This window comes from Barbus barbus (genome assembly GCF_936440315.1).
Source record: "Barbus barbus genome assembly, chromosome: 50".
Lineage (NCBI taxonomy): Eukaryota > Metazoa > Chordata > Actinopteri > Cypriniformes > Cyprinidae > Barbus > Barbus barbus.
The window spans coordinates 10,512,671-10,530,748 of NC_136728.1; the positions used below are offsets into that span (position 1 = coordinate 10,512,671).

The 18,078-nt window shown below is 37.4% G+C and overlaps 1 protein-coding gene and 1 pseudogene across 2 annotated transcripts; both read left to right on the forward strand.

Annotated features, from left to right (window-relative positions):
* Positions 1-2,480: 2,480 nt before the first annotated feature.
* Positions 2,481-9,421, forward strand: LOC306868240 (S-adenosylmethionine sensor upstream of mTORC1-like; annotated as a pseudogene). The gene is made up of 4 exons (XR_013786131.1): positions 2,481-2,697; positions 5,019-5,160; positions 5,239-5,561; positions 6,651-9,421. The product of XR_013786131.1 is annotated as an S-adenosylmethionine sensor upstream of mTORC1-like (transcript).
* Positions 9,422-10,292: 871 nt separating this feature from the next.
* On the forward strand, positions 10,293-16,732 carry LOC306868218 (transmembrane protein 168-like). Its single transcript, XM_079414299.1, has 4 exons — positions 10,293-12,045; positions 14,341-14,483; positions 14,595-14,869; positions 16,053-16,732. Exons 1-4 carry the CDS (start codon positions 10,909-10,911, stop codon positions 16,598-16,600), a joined length of 2,103 nt encoding a protein of 700 aa, XP_079270425.1. The 5' UTR covers positions 10,293-10,908; the 3' UTR covers positions 16,601-16,732.
* The last annotated feature ends 1,346 nt before the right edge of the window (positions 16,733-18,078 follow it).

The following is an 18,078-nucleotide window of genomic DNA, read 5'->3' on the forward strand; positions in this document are numbered from 1 at the left end:
CTGATCGTAAAAATCCAGTCTTTCACTCTGCCTGTGTCAGTTTGATTCGTGTTAAAGATTAAAATCCCTGCCGCCAAAATTTTATGGAAAGTGAAACGTACATCTATTTAAACTTATAGGCTACCTCTTATTTATAGCATTATTTTAATAGGCTGTATATTAACTTATTAGGAGAAAACTGGTAGTTTTATGTGAAATCAAACATTTTGAGCACCCCCATTTATCCCAAGTATAGGTCTCTGCAGCAAAGTAATGGGAGTTACCAGATCGGGGCGTTTTTAGACCATGTGTCCTGATTGGCTGACGTCATAGTGATGGTAGGTTTAGGGGTGGGGTTAGGTAAGGGGGATCATTTTGTTTGTATGATTGAGAAACTCCCAGCAGTTTGAAAACACCCACAAATTCAGAAACGCCCTCTTTTACTCTGCAGAGACCTCAATCTCATTTATCCAAAAAGGTATGATAACACCCGCGAATATTCGACTGTGAGATTGGGAGTCGAATCAGGCCCCTCCTATCGAAGCATCGAAGTATCGAATCATCGAATCATCGACTATTCGGGGGCACCCCTAATATATATATATATATATATATATATATATATATATATATATTTATTGTGTGTGTGTTTGTGTGTATATAGCCTATATATATATATATATATATATACACACACACACACACACACACGCACAAACAGTATGTTTATACAATTAAATGTATAGGCTATATCATGTACATATACTATTACTACTAAACAATAAGTTTGTTAATGTATTAGTCTAAATGTGGCCTATGCCTTTTAGGAAGGGCCAGTCCATTATCTTAAGTATTCTTATTTTTAATCATTTTATTAACAACGGTAACAATAACGATATAAATCATTAAAGCTGCAGTATGTTCGTTTTGCTTCGTTCTCGCCATATCTGTTTGAAACCCTGGAATTGCAACTTTTTGCGGGATTATCTTCCTTACATGGGGTTGTGAGTCGGCAAGGCTCCAGCGCAGATGAACCTAATGTTTTGAGGTGAGTAGCTGTCAGTCACGGCACTGGTGTGGATATTTACTGTACTTCGCAATCACAGATTCTAGCATACGTCTTGGAATATATGACCCAAATAAGAATTTTCACCATATATTGTCATCTGAACAAATAAGTAACAAGTCTGCCACGTTTGTTCTGACCAACTGAGGAAAAAAGCATTACCATAAATCACGCTACCATTGGTGATTTATTCTAAAGATCGGTTAGCTCATATCACATTAAACCATGCAAATTATTATTATTGTTATACTTTATTCTCAAATTATTAATGTTAACAACATCAGCATTGCGTGACTATGAGTATTGTGTATTAGCGAGTAGATTTAAATTTCTGTAGTCTAATCTCTAATTGTCATACCATTCACATTTTATATTAAGAAATTCTTTTAACCCAAAAAGCAAACTATGCTTCCTTCGAACTGGTTATCATTCACATGTGTTTCATAAACACATAATCCTTTCTGGATCACAATATGCCATCAAAATGATACATTTAATTATTCTGGCTGTTGTGTGAAAAGGCTAAAGGATCTGCAGGATCCTCACGTGCAATAGCCTAGTAGCCGGGACAACTTCTTTATGTTTAAAGACGTGACGTAATGACGCAGCAGCATGCTCGAATTTCCCACAAAAACCTACCCATACCACTCAAATTAGAACACATAAGTAAGACGATAGTTTTGAACACTGGCTGGTTATGTACTTGCTCAAATATTGATTTCAGATAATTTTTTATTAAAAAAGTTACGGACTGCAGTTTTATATTATTAATTTAATTTATATTTTGAAATAATTAATATGACATTTGCAAACATCTATATAATTAATAATAATTAATAATTAATATAATTACACATTTATATGATTCATTGTATAGAATAATACTGTGCATAATAGCCATAATGATGGTTAATAATAATAATAATAATAATAATAATTTATAATAATAATAAATTATAATAATTATATTATTATTATTATACAATAATAATAATAATAATTATTATTATTATCAGAAAGAGCTTTTATTGCCAAGTATGCTTGCACATACAAGGAATTTGTTTTAGTGTCATAAGCTTCCAGTTCACAGAGACAATAAAAAAAACTTACATGAGAATAAATAATACACATATATAAATATAAATAAACAAAAAAATGAAAAAGAAAAATAATTTGAAATATAAATGATTGTATATACAGTTGTGGTATAGATGATAGAATGGGATAGAATAGAAGGAGATGCAGGAATGCATTATTACTATTATTATTATTATATGTTAAATAATACAAGTTATCATTAAGTTATCAAAACTTAATGATCAAACTTAATTATCAACCCTTCAGAGAGTTTGATTTGAGTTTAATTTTCAGCTTTCACAGATTGGACGCGCACTTCCGGCACGTTCGCTGGAGAGGCGCAATCAGGCTGCGCGTTGTTGCAGTGCGTGCGTGCGTGCGTGCGTGCTGACGGCCTGACGGAGCCGGTGCGCCGGTAGCCTCAGTGCTGTGTACTATGGACCTGCGGAGCAGCGCCGAGACAGAGTCGGATCTCTCCGTCGCGACGGAGCTGCAGTGCAGGAAGCAGCAGCAGGAGAAGCTGTCGGGGGTGGTGAAGAGCGTGCACCGAAAACTCCGCAGGAAATACATTGAAGGTAACTTACTGCTTGAGATGCGTAACGTTAGTTGTGTAGCCTAGCCTAGACCAGTTTCTGTTGTCTGGCCTTATCAGAGATGCGGACATTCAAACCACTGGATAACAACCGTGAACCTACAGAACAAAAATTGAGTTATTTTAATGTAAACTTGTGTTGCATGACTGTTGACATGAACAGATTTCGTACTTGGCTCGTTTTGGAAACCTTTGGCTGTGGCTCAAAACCTAGTGAGCTGCCTACATAGACAGCATTTTGGGTAACATTTCAATGGAACGTTCCGAACGCACTAAAATAATGTTGTCTAGGTAACAGTTAGGCAGCACATTAGGTATTGAAACAGCCTCTGTCTGTCTGTCTGTCTGTCTGTAGCCCGACTTTATAGTCTAGTCAGTAAGCCTGTGCAGGGTCGTTCATCTGTTCCTGTTTTGCTCTTCATTGATCCGATGACTGCGTTTGAAAGCATAAACTATTTTGAATTCTCTTTAGGGAAGAAAAAGGCAATAAAGCAATAATTTATGAGCATGAAGCCTCTGAATTAAGTGTCCTGACTGTGTATAAGTGACAAGTGTGCTGCTCCAAAAGCTTTAATGTTCTCTACACTGTCAATTATTTATCCATTTATTGTTTAACACCTTTCTTATCTAATGACCTAATACACCTATGATAAATAATGGTCAGCTGACCAATTTTTAGTGTGTCTACTTACTGGGGATGATATAGTATAGGCAAAATAAGTATATATATACCGTGTTTTTTGTATTTATTTATTTTTTTACTTTTAACATTTGGTTTAAGGATAAATATATAAAAAGTACATAAAGTAAGTAGTAAATAAGTGAACTCAAAATGTAATTCAACCAGGCAGCAACAGAAGAATTGCAATCAAGAAGAGTTAAAGCTGACGTCAGTTATATTGGTTTCAGTGTGACAATGTCACCGTGGTTATGAGCACTTGTGGTGTAAATCTGGATTTTTTTTTTAGTTGCCTAATCTTTAGTACACTAGCTTCTCTCCTCAGTTGACTTTCCTATTAGAGATTTTAGCATGTTCTTTTTAAAGTGTACTTAAAAAGTACAAAATTCACTGATAGTGTTCTGACTTAAATATCTGCATCCAGTCCTTTTTTGGCAACCATAGAGGTCTTGGCCTTCTCCACTGTATATAAAACAAACATGCAACCAAACATACAAAACTGTCAACATTAATCTGTTGAAATGAGACTAAAATTAATCAGAAACTGATTTTAATAACTTTTGTCCAAAAGTAATTAATCTTGTCACCATGTAAAGAAATGAGGGTGAGTAAATGAAGACAGAATTTACATTTTTGGGTGAACTATCACTTTAAGCACAGTCTGTCACGTATAAAAATGCCATTTTTCAGGCCATATTTTGTACCCAGTTTTTGGAAAGTGCCTCTTATTATGTCTGATGAAGACTAAGTCCCAAAAAAACGATGCATGCACATTTTTAAAAAATATGTAAAAAATATTATTTTGAGAATTGTTAGACTAATAGGCCTAGTCTTTTTTTATTGATAGAGATAATTGACTGCGTGAGGATGTTGTTAAATTTCCTGTTACAGTCTTGCACTGAAGTGAGCTTCATCCAAGACGGATATCATGACAGAGATTATGAAATGTTATATTTTTGCCTGCAATTAGTTGTACCCGCAGGAAGCAGAATTTAATATAAAATACCACCACGTTTATACCATCTGGCTTTAAATGTGTTGTTGAGTTTCTCATGGTTCAGACTAGCTTTATCGAATCTTCCCCCGAGAGGGACGAGCAGCGCTATAAATCCCACACACAGTAGTCTATTCACTAGACCCCGTGATGGGTTAATAAGGAAGGCATGAGCTGGTCTTCTTGGCATTGTACAGCAGTATTCATATATAACGGCATTTCAGTCTCTTCCCTTCTTGTCTTACTCTCTGTAAAGGCCTGTATTTTCCATTCTGTCATGGGACGGCAATTTGTGTCAGTTCTTGCCCTCCCAAGCACTCTTGTAGGGTAGCGGTTGCTTTCTGATGTCATCGGCGTTATCAGCCAGTTTGTGAACTGTGTGTGAATCAGCACAAACGCTTTGATGATAGGGTACTTTTGAGCTTGGCGATGGAGTTTCACTGAGTTGTTGAAGAAATCGGACTGTGTTTTGTGAGCCGTTGGAGGCTATGGTTTCAGAATCAAAATTTAGAGGAAGCACAACATCAGCTGACTTATGAAAGTAGGCTATGTGAAATTGTTCACTTAGTTATGCCTTGCAGAAGGATCAATCATGACTGTACGCTCCTCTGTTCTGTCTTTTCGACTGCAGTGGGAGATTTCGAGAAAATATGGCGTGAACATTGTGAAGACGAGCAGACTCTTAGCGAATATGCCATGGCCATGAAGAACTTGGCTGACAACCACTGGGCGAATAAATGCGAGGGCGAGGGGCGCATCGAATGGTGCCGCAGGTATGAGTGCTAATGGTTAGTATTTTATGTTGAGAAGCTGATTTGGTATTTATTGCTGTTAAATCTCTCTTGCCGCAGTGTTTGTCAGGAGTACTTCCAGGATGGAGGGATGAGGCGAGTGTTGGAGAAGGATGAGAAGAGTGCTAGGCATGACGCAGCTGGGAATAACTCCTCTGCAAACTCTCCACCACAATCATCATCTTCAAGGTTCTCTAGAATGACAGATTTGAACAGAATTTAATGAGTTCATTGACTAAATCAGATTTTTATTCATGCTTGGCAACAGCTCAACGTTCCAGCTTGGGAGGATACGACTGCTGGATGTGGGCAGCTGTTTCAATCCCTTCCTGAAGTTTGACGAGTTTCTGACTGTTGGAATTGACATTGTGCCAGCAGTAGAGGTTTGTGTTTCTTGAAGCTATATGAGACCGTCGGCTTGTTAATTAACTTAATAAATAAAGTATTGTTGGCACCAATAGCACTGTGGGCAGTGCGCCGACATACAGCGCCAATGCACAACGGGTGTCCTGAGTTCGAATCCCGAATCGAGGACCTTTCCTGATCCCGCCCCCCTCTCTGTATCGCTTCCTGTCAGCTCTGATCTGTCCTATCATAATAAAATGCCAAAAATAAATCTTTAAAAAAAATATCAGTAAATGAAGTATGGCATATACCCTGACTAAAGTTTGCTATTGGTTAAATTACATTGTTTTCTTTGTCTGGATCTATTAATTTATTTATTAAAAACATCAAAATGTGGCTTAAATATACCTCTTTTCATTTGGATGTTTTTTGGGCATCAATTTCAAAAACTTGATGTCAGGGTAGTATAACCATCCTGGCAATGAAATATTTTAAATAAGGGTTGTTTATTTAATCAAAAATAAAGTAAAAACAGGATAATTGTGAAATATTATTGTAGTTTAAAATAACTGTTTTTGTATTTCAGTGTATTTTAAAATGTAATTTATTTCTGTGATGTAAAGCTGAATTTTCAGCAGCCATTACTCCAGTCTCCAGTGTCACATTGTCCTTAAAAATTATTTTAATATGCAAGAAACATTTCTTCTTATCAGTGTTGAATGCAGTTGTGCTGCATCAATTTTTGTGGTAACTGTGATAGTTTTTTTTTTAGTATTTTTTGATGACTAGAAAGTTTTTGTGTGTAATAAATATGGTAAATGTCTTGACTGTCATTTTTATCAATTGAATGCATTTTTTTCATATATAAAAACATTTGATTAATAGTATAATGTTACACCACATTTTATTGTCATTAAATTTAAACTTTTGCATTGTAATTTGTAAAAATGTTTTTCAAAACCAATATGAATACAAAAAGTAAATTTCTAGGAAATTATTATATAATACATACATTTATATCCTTTATTTTGGACACTCTTTCTGTCATTGACCCTTGTGCTAATTTTACCTGTTCTGCTGAGTCTAGCTAAATGTTCAGATTTTTTTGTTCCTCTTTATGGTTACAGAGCGTCTACAAATGCGACTTTCTCAACCTGCAGCTGCAGCAGCCTCTGCAGCTGGCCAGCGACGCCTTGGATGCCTTCCTGCGGCAGCTGCGCGGCCCCATCGACGCTTTACCTGCTCAGCTATTTCACGTGGTAGTCTTCTCCCTGCTTCTCTCCTACTTCCCATCGCCCTACCAGCGCTGGCTCTGCTGCAAGAAAGCACATGAACTCCTGACCCTGAATGGCCTGCTCCTCATCATCACCCCTGACTCCTCCCACCAGGGCCGGCACGCGCTTATGATGCGCAGCTGGCGAGTTGCAGTGGAGTCTCTGGGCTTCAAGCGCTACAAGTATGTCAAGTTCTCCCACATGCACCTGATTGCTTTCCGCAAGGTGTCGCCCACCACCAGCAGTGACCTGGTCAGCCGCAACTACCCAGAGATGCTTTACATCCCGCAGGATTTTAACACGCTCGACGAGGACGCATTCACAGATTGCTACGAACCTCCACGCTCCGATTTCGAGGAAGACCAGTTGGCTTGTAGCTTCGCAGAATTGCCAGACACACCGTACGATTCGGACTCAGGCGAGAGCCAGAGCAGCTCGGCTCCCTTCCACGAGCTGGAAGACCCTATTTTGCTGCAGAGCTGAACTTGTTTACTGCCCCTCTTGATATTTAGTACCCTACCTTCGTGCTGCCAAATTTGCTCCGCTGCGTTTGTGTACTCGACCCCTTTTTAAGAAGCAAAAAGTTTGCACAGAGTGAATGAGGACGTTTAAGTGGGCGTTGATTTTTAAGAGCGTGCAAGACATCCTTTTGAACACAAATGTACACACTAAGCAATCTTAACTAAGAAATAGAAGTGATGTAGTTTTGTAACAGCTGAGTGATTTCAGGTCGAGGAAGATTTTGCTCACCCACTTTGGCTGTTTTCTCATTTAGAATGACTGGACAAACCTTTTTAGATTTATAGCATAGGCGTAGTTATCGTCAGTGTCAAAAGATCCAACCTTTTGGTCAGTTACCATACTGCTTTGGACTTTTTCAGCTGAATTTCGTAAAAGGATAGTTCGCTCAATGTCGTTTCAGACCTGTATGACGTCCGTCTTCTCTGAAATACATATATTTTGAAAAATGCCTCAGTGTAATTTTGCCCATACAGTCAAAGTCAATGTAACTTTTAGTAACAATGAAACTCAATGGGGTCCAAAACAACATCGTTGTTACATTGAGTTACATTGTTACTAAAAGTTACATTGAAACGAAAGTTGCAATGAAAGTCGTTTTGGACCCCATTGACTTCCTTTGTTAGAACAAAAACAGTTCAACATTACAGTAAATAGAAATGAATACAGTTGTGGGACATGGTGGTGAATAAATGATGACAGAATTCTCCATTTTTGCGCGAACTATCCATTTAATGGTTTGACATTTTAGAGGACAATTTCAGCCATCTGTTCTCTACCGACTTTTTTGAATAGTCTTTATCAATGATATTTGTAGCATTTTAAGTGTCTGCAGAACTTGTGCGTGTTTGGTTATGTGACATTGTAACTGTGAATGTGGATTTCTCGCTTCAACAAGGTACAAATCATGCAAAGTAGTCATAGTTTTTCAGAACAAACAATCTTGCAGGTGACCAGATTGGATACATGCGTTGTGGCAACGTGTTTCTAATCTTGCGATCAAACGGCCTAAAAGTAGCTGCGTGTCTGCCTTCATTTTCGTTTTAACCGCTATTATAACCAGTAATATCCGATTACTTGTCAGTAGTATGTAGTATGGAACAGGTTCGATTTCTCTGCATTGCGCCATAATGTGACTTTATTGAGTAGGATGATTGTTTACTCTTGACTGTTTACTCTCGAAATCTTCGGTTGCTCTAAATCTACTTCCTGTATCGTTATCTGGTGTATATCCTATTGACTTTTTCCAGTACACTATTTTAGTTTTCCGCTTTCAATTACAAAATAAAGCTTTTAAGGTACAAAAGTTGGAAAAGTACTCTGCCAAATATTGATTTAAAAGTACTACAAAAAGATTGTCACGTATCACTGTACGTTTTTAGCTTCTATGTATGTAACTGCAGAATGTGCAGCTTTTTTATTCACTCCAGGTTCTTAAAAACACTATTTTGATCGTCCAAGCACATATTTGCACGTTTTCGATAACACCCTTCGTAGGGTTGGCAAAATATCGATATTGGCATCAGCACTTCATTAGAATAGCAATACGTTCATAATCATAATCGGTCAAAAATTCCCCATATCACTGTAACCTGGCAGTTATACTGAGTAACTAATATTAGGCACTGTTTTCTATTGTATTCATGTGGTTACCGTTTGGTAAACCTGATGACATGAGAATATGCTGTGATGGCTCTACTCTTGAAGGAGTGTGTGAGATGTACATTGGGGTTCTGTTGAAGTATCTATGTGAGGTTTTGGTGTTAGGCACTTTAAATGTGTTTTAGGGGTGCCAAAAGTAAGTGTGGAAAGATTTGAAATGGTGATAGAATTCAGTATGTGATCTTTCAGGGTATCAGAAAAAAAAAAATCCTCCTCAAGGTGCCTTCAAACTCAAATTGTATTTTTGCATTTGTGATTATATAGACTGGATTCAAGAACAGGCTACTGATTGTCATAAGAAAGTGCGATAATTTCTCTCCCACAGTAAACAGTTACAGTACATACTTTCAGCAAATTAACCAGCTCTTGGAAATGAATTACTGAAATACTGCCCTGTTAGCAATAGCAGTTAAAGGCATTCTTTAGTCTGTACCCGATTTATAAATCTTAAAAAAATTAAAACATAAAAAAAAAGCTTTGTGTTATATTGTTTACTCGGTGGTGTGTTCAGATATTCACATATCAAGTGTCTTTGTCTTCCCCAGGCTCTAATCCACTGTTTGCATGATTGATTTTCTTTATCAGTGTTAAGATGGTTGACTCCCACAGCACCGGAATATTTGTGAGGAATATTGTTATTCATCTTTTATAAATAAAGGTTTTTGTTGCCTTTTATCTCTGGTCTTTCATTTGCCTATAGCAGGTCGCTTTAAATTCTTTACAGCTATTCATAAAAGATTATATGTGTTTCATATCTGACGGAATACATTTGAAATGTTTATCTATTGTAGTGCTATTTAATGTACACAAACATTTGGGGTCAGTAATATTTTTTTTCATTCAGCAAGGATGAATTGAAATTGATCAAAGGTGTCAGTAAAGACTGTTAAACTAATTTTAATATAATGGATGGATTTAATGGATTATAATGTTACACTGATTTCAACATTGATGTTAAGAACTTTTTTTTTGAGCAGCAAATTGGCATAATAAAATCAAGTGACACTGGAGTAATGGCTGCTGAAAATTCAGCTTTGCATCACAGGAATTATATTTTAAAATCAGCTATTTTAAATCGTAATAATATTTCACAATATTGTTGTTTTTACTGTGTTTTTAATCAAATGCCGCTTTGGTAATAATAAGAGACATTTCAAAAACATAAAATCTCATATAACTTTATATAAACAAAAATTATACCCGTGTACAAATTTTCCAGTATTTTTAATATTGCTGCCATAAATAACAGTGGTGTAAGTCAAACATTTTATCCCATCCACCCGTTTCACTGAGACGCGTTGTTTGTCCTTTCAGGGACTCCGTAGCGGCTTAATACCGATGTGCAAACATGGCGGACATTGAGCGAAGTTTAGGCGATGGTTCGGGATATTGTGCGATAAATCTCAAGTTTTAGTTGTTTTTCTGTAAACGACAACGATCAATGTCTTGTATATCTACTGGCGTATTTCTTTTAGCTTGATTTAATGGATGTTACTCTCGTCGTGAACAGAAGCAACACATTGTGTCAACTTTCTGATGCCGGTAAACGCACTGGAATCTGCTCGACTAAATCATTAAAACTCTTCACCTCTGATATTAACCCTCATTTAATAACTTTTGACGAGTTTATCATTTGCACATGTACTTCACGCCTTCGTTATAACATGACCTTGAGTTGAACAGTTCGGTTCATTCAGCAGTAACAGGTTTCATTGTAGATGTTACTCTAACGTTTGCACTAAAATGTCTTTAGGAACGGTTTAGTTTTAGATTTACCTCAAATCCACCCTACAACATGCCCTTCTTACATCCATTTTGGTGACTAGTTATGTCGCGAATAATTGTTCCTGTTGTGAAGTATGAATTATGTGACTCACGACGTTGAGTCTGCAAGTTTTTCTGCTGTTGTGCGAGTTTTAATTCTGCAACGATGTGCAAGCTGCTCAAGTATTGCTTCAGTCACTTCCTTTATGCTGCCATGACCCGGCTGGACGAAGCCAACAAAGGGGTCAACATGTGGTCATCCATTCGGTACCTGGGTTACCTGTCCAGCCTGAACTCCCTGGTGGCCATTTGCCTGGGAATTTACATACAATGGGAGAAAACCACAGACACCATCATCTTGGTCATTTTCATTTTGGGCCTCTTCGTTCTTGGGATTGCCTGCATTCTCCACTATTACTTCAGCATGGAGTGCGTCAGTCTGTTTCTCCTGCATCTGTGGTTTGGTTTCCTTCAGGGTTTACTGTGCTTCATCAACGTCCCATCCAAAGAGCTCAATGTTAAGGAGCAGGTGGCCAACTATATGTTAATAGCGAGCATTATGATACGAACCCTATGGGCTTTGGTTGGAAGAATGTGCGGTTATACCCGACATCAACCTGCTTTCCTCACCTCAAGGGAAGCTTTGGAGCTCACAGGCTTCGCTGTGGCCAGCACAACCCTGGTCAGCCAAAAATCCATAAGCCTTGTGGTCCTGTCACTGGCTTTGGCTGCTGTAGTTGTGGATTTGCGCATGAAGTCCCTCTTCGCAATCCCAAACCTGGTCTGCTTCTCGGTTGTCGCTGCGTTCTTTTTCCAGGAATCTTTAGGAGTGTCCACAAACCCCTTTGCCTTGTCTTGCTTCTTCAGCCGCCTCGTCTGTGACCCAATACTGGACGTCTACTTCAGCGGACTTTCGGTCACTGAACGCTGGTCACCGCTGCTGCTGAGAAGAGGCCTGTGGAGACGCTTAACGCTTCTTCCCCTGGTTGTCATGGAGGTGATATTTTCGGTCGTGGCCGCTCTGAAGATGAGAGATCTGGATCGGTGGTACTTGCTCATCCCGGGTCTTTCAGTATCTGCTGTTTTCTGGATCATCTGCCATCTGGTTTTTCTCGTCACGCTGTGGGGTTTTCACAGCAAGCTGAGTGACTGTCAGAGGATGTGCATGCTGCACACGTCAGAGGCTGGAGAGCTGGACAGGGTCATGGCGTCTAAGGGTATACGGCACTTCTGTCTCATATCAAAACGCCTGGTGCTCTTCAGTCTGATGTCCACCATCATACTCGGGGCTCTGGGTTGGCAGGTAAGGCTTCCAGTGAAAATCTTTCTTAGAAATTTAGTTCTTGTGTTCATGGTGGTTTCACATGGTTTGAAATACATTTATACACTTTTCAAGAAAGGTTTAGACCTAATGACTCTAAATAAATAAAAGTAACATGTTTTGCTTATACCTTGAATACATGTGAGTGACTGTCAGTCCTTTCGAAAAAGTAAAAAAAATATTTTAAATGGGTAGTTCACCCAAAAATGAAAATTCTGTCATTAATTGCTCACCCTCATGTTGTTCAAAACCTGTAAAGTCCTTCGTTTATCTTAGGAACACAAATTAAGTTATTTTTGATGAAATCTGAAAGCTTTCTGACTCTGCATAGACAGCAACGCAACTGACACATTCAAGGCCCACAAAAGTAGAAAGGACATCGTTAAAATAGTCCATGTGACATCTGAGTTCAAGCTAAATATTATGAAGCTACGAGAATACTTTTATGTGCAAAGAAAACAAAAATAATGACTTTATTCAACAATTTCTTCTCTTCCATGTTAGTCTATGATGCGTGTTTATAAGAGTACCACGATGAGTAATTAATGACAAATTTAATTTTTGGTTAACTATCCCTCAAGGTATACAGTGTAATTATATATATATATATATATATATATATATATATATATATATATATATATATATATATATATATATATATATATATATATATATATATATATATATATTTTTTTTTTTTTTTTTTTTTTTGTACTAATAATATCAAATGAATATTTCATAAATATTCCACATTCTTTTTTTGGAAGTCGCACCAGATGATGGTGTACATCTTACCACCCATAAAAAGATTAAATTACAGTCATGAGGGTTTACAAGAGTGATATGATATAATTTCCTGTTTTATGGTTATTTTTCATGTTTGTTGGTTTCACACCATGACTTTGATTTGGCACACAAATGTTTTTCAAGTAATAATATGTGGTAATGCACCTAAATGTTATAAATAACTTTTCTGTTTTATAAATGTATAGAATATAATTTATAGAATAAATATTTCAGCATCACTACTCCAGTCTTCAGTGCAGCCCTCAACAATGCGAGTAAATCACTCACATATGCGACTACTCTTCACTCTGGGCGACTAAATGATGTCGATTATTAGCCAATGGCTAATAAACGCTCAGATTTTACTCGCCAGTGTGTGAGTTGGAGGCTAAGTATTAGTTTAGCACTGATGTATTTTCACTCTTTGAACGCACTGACTGAGCGCTTCAGAGTTTCGCTCTCTGTCAAGCGATCTGTGCTGTTTCTCAGTTCATCTGAATGGATGCGCAGCACACCTGTATTTGACGGACCGTGAACTCTAGTGTAACGGAGCACGACTCACCGTCGCTTTGGTGAGAGCAGAGAGAGCAAAAGAGAGTCTTACGAAACATGCAGAATTGACGCGCTACATGTAAACGATATTCTTTGTTGTACTTTCCTGTCAAAATAACGGAGTTCCTTTGGATTTGTTCAGCTTTTAAGAACTGCCGGTTTCTCCGGTAGTGGGCGGAGCTAATTCGCAAACGGCAATCTCATTGGCTGGCGCTCACCTATTATCCTCCCTGTTTTGATTATCAGCGAATCAGTTCGAGTGAACGCACACAACCTGATTAATATTCATGAATCCAGCTGCTCATTAACCCTTAGTGTATTTTATACTGTTCTTATTAGCAGAATTCCTATTATTTTCGTCTTATCAGTATTATTGTTAGTTTCCCCCCCCCCTTTTTTTTTTTTAAATAGAAACACTGAATGACCAAAAAAGCACCACCAGTCCTAAATTCAGTTAAAATGTCTATGCATTCATACATGGTTACTAAGTTTTAATTCTAATTACTAAAGTTCAATCATTAAATAATTATTTGTTTATCATAATGTTATATTATAATGCTTGACTGACTGATGTTAAGAGTGTACTTTCAGATATTTAAAAAGCTGTGCCATTTTGCAAACATATACAGTAATATATATAATAGGCCTAGTATTATCAGTCTGGCGAGTAAACTAAAATATTTACTAGCCAATGGCGATTCAATTGCCAATGTGTCTGTAGAGGGTTGCTTCAGTGTCACACAATCCTTCAGAAATCATTCTAATATGCTGATATGCTGCAAGAAAATTGATCAGTTTGGAAGTTGTGCTGCTTAATATCTTTGTGGAAACCGTTTTATATATATATATATATATATATATATATAAAATCGTCGTCAAAATATTCTGCCTGGTGATAATTTTCTTTGGTCCTAAATGTTTTATTTTCTTCTACAGACGTCCAACAGTCTGTTTATTGCGTTATTTCTGCTGGTGCTGCCTCTGGAGTCACTAGCCCACGGTCTCTTCCATGAGCTGGGAAACAGCCTCGGAGGAACCTGTGTCGGCTACGCTGTGGTGATTCCTACCAACTACTGCAGGTACTGGAAACATATACACTCACATTTCACTAACTCAGATACTTCAGTTTATTAGTCAGTAACTTACACAGTGTTTCAGTATTTCATCCTCATCCTCTCATTTTCTCTCAGCCCAGATGGTCAGCCCACCCTGCTGCCCCCGGCACATGTGCAGCAGCTCAACTTGCGTTCCACAGGGATGCTTAACAACGTGCAGCGCTTCTTCTCTCATCACATGATCGAGACCTACGGTTGTGATTACTCCACGAGCGGCTTGAGTCTGGAAGCCCTGCAGGCCAAGCTCCGCATTTTCATGGAGGCGCACACAGCTGACGGCCCACGACACGACACCTACGTGCTGTATTACAGCGGACACACCCACCGCAGCGGAGAGTGGGCTCTAGCAGGTGGGAGAATCATTACATAACATTTTCTCCTGTAGAAACAGACACAACCGAACTTGAGAGAATCTCATAACTTAAAACTCAAAACCATTCACCCAAAATGAAAAGAAAAAAAAGCGTCTTGTCAGGTATTTGAATAAGCAAATTAATTAAAGGCCTTGGCAAATACAACCATAAAGTATACTTTACAATTTAATAATATGATTTTAGTTTTTTTCAAATGGCAGCAATACATTTTTTTTTTAATTTTATGGAAAATGAAATTAATTTAGACCAATCACCATTTTTTTTACATTTTTAAAATGCATTTTCCTTCAATTCTTATTACTATTACTATAATACAGAAAATCTCATTAATATTAGTGTATTTGTAAAGGATTATATATTATTTGTGTGTTTAATTTTTGATAATTTTACTTATAGAAATCACTAAAACGAATGTTTTAAAGATAATGTATTATATTAATGAAGTCACTGGAGATATGAGAAAAAAAACATGATATTAAATGTAAAAACCTGTTAAATGTATTAGAATCAGCATGAATTAAACGTCTTACAGCAAATACAATCAATGTATAAACACTTTCCAATTTAAAAATATGATTTTTTCCAAATGACATCCATCCATCTACTCACCCAACCACCCCTCATCCATCCATCCATCCATCCATCCATCCATCCATCCATCCATCCATCCATCCATCCATCCATCCATCCATCCATCCATCCATCCATCCATCCATCCATCCATCCATCCATCCATCCATCCATCCATCCATCCACTCACCCACCCATCACCTATCTATCCATCCATCGATCCGTCTATCCGTCTGTCTAGTTGTCTGTCTAGCTGTCTATCTATCCATCCGTCTATCTATCTATCTATCTACTCAACCCACAACCTATCTATCCATCCATCCATCGATCCCTCTATCCATCTATCCGTCTGTCTGTCTGTCTATCTATCCATCCATCCATCTGTCTGTCTGTCTGTCTGTCTATCCATCCATCTATCTAGATTTTGCAGATAAATATGATCTGGAAATTTGTTTGTAACTAACACACATATTAGTACAATTTGCATACCATTTACATAAAATGCATTAAAAAAGCTATGCATATGGAGCTCAGCCGAACTCTGGGAAAGAGTTTTATACAGGCCTTTTTTGTCTTTTAATATAATCAGGTGGAGATGTTTTACGTCTAGATGAGATTGTGCAGATCTGGAGAGAAAAGAATGCCGGATTCTGTTCCCGTCTCATCATTATTCTCGACACCGACAGCTCGCTCCCCTGGGTGAAGGAGGTGCAGAAAATTGAGGGACTTTATGTAGCGGTTCAAGGAGCAGTGCTCTCTAGTCCCACAGACCCGGAGGTCCAGGACGCGCCTCAGCTCGGGGACTTCACCTGTCAATGGGTTGATTTTAACTGTAACCCTGACAGCATAGTTCGGTGGTCTGAGCGTGGGCGGCCCGTCCAAGCAGCCTATGGCATCTCCAGACACTGGAGCGACTACAAGCTTCACCTGCCCACTGAAAGCGACGTCACCAGGCACTGGAGACTCTACTTCCCACGCCTGACTTACCCTGTGGTTCAGCTCGCGCACTGGTGCAGCGGATTGAACCTCTTTTGGGTTTGCGGATACTGCGTTCGACTGCTCCGAAGGCTCAAACTCACGTGGTTCCCACCTGCGGTGCTGGATACGGGCCAAGGTTTCAAACTGGTTAAATCATAGAACAGGACCTAAAGTGTGGCGATACTGTAAGCAGCTGGTCTGAGCTGTTTCTGGACATGGTTAGGTGATGCTCACCTATGGCAGCTTTAGGTTGTATTGACCAGCACAGCAATTTATAAAATCTCAGGTGTGAAAACACTCCATGTGTGTGTTTGTGATTGAAAGAAATGGCTAAAAATTGACCAACTTACAAGAATTTCATATTCATTACTCAGCAAGGGTGAATCACCTCTAAATCAAAAGATAGATGAACATAAGATATTATATTTTGCATAAAGAAATAAAATCATTTTTTTTTATTAAGTTTATTTTAATGACAATTAAGTATATTTTCTTGTCAGAATCATAATGAAAAGATGTCGTTATTGTAATATGAATTTTCACATTTTTATATGAAAAAATTCACATTTTTATATGATATAAAATTAATAAATAATAAATACAAAAATAAATTACAGTAAAAAAAATCCCTGATTACATAATGCAATCTTTTGTTGATTTAAACTTTTAAATTATTTTTATATTAATTATATTATTGTTGTTATTATACAACATATACAGGATTATTTCAGTAAAAAAAATATCCCTGATTTAAATAATGAAAAATGTTTTTTAAATTTTTATTAAAAAAATGCAAATTTCTATCCTTAATTGTCATGAAAACATGACCCTAAAATAGGTTTTAATTTTTTATGCAAAATTATTCTTTCCTTTTGATATTAGGGTAAAATATGGCCTGGAGTTTTTTTTTTTAACAAGATTCATTGTTACTGATGGGCCTAACAGCATTACATCGTCTAGCCAATTCAGCTGTTACAGCTTTAACTTCTTGTATTTTTCTCCCACTGCCATTTTAACACTTCTCATTATAAACATTTTTCATGACTTTTGTAAACTCTTCAGTTATAATGTATCAGCACTAAACTGTTGAATGCAGGATTTGTACAAGATCCAGCAGCACAGCGTGAAACCATTACCAGCCATTTTGCAGTGCCTCTTCTTTACTGCACTAGACAAAGCACGGCCTTATATTTGGTGTCTATACAAGGGACATACTGTCCTTTAACACTATTACCCACACATTCAGATCTGTCCAGTCAGTGGAGTGGTGTATTTTGTTTTGTGTATACAGAAAACGATTTTCTACTGCCCTTTATAAATTGATAAATTCATACGTTTTTGTATAGTTTGGTTGGTCTTGACTAATATTGCGTGTTGCTAGCACTTACAGCAGTTTGGGTTGAGTGTTTATACTAGTTGGTTACATGTTCTGAAGTGCCTTGGGTAAGATTAGTCTTCACCAAAAGACATGAGGATTTACTCCTAGTGAAATATGCAATATTTATTGATTGACTTAAAATATGTATGAAGAATAAAGTATAAAGGAACCTGTGAATGGCTTCAACAAAGAATAAACGAGACGCTGGGATGATTTCAATGATTGTTTGCATGTTTGAAATCAGACATGAGAATGAATT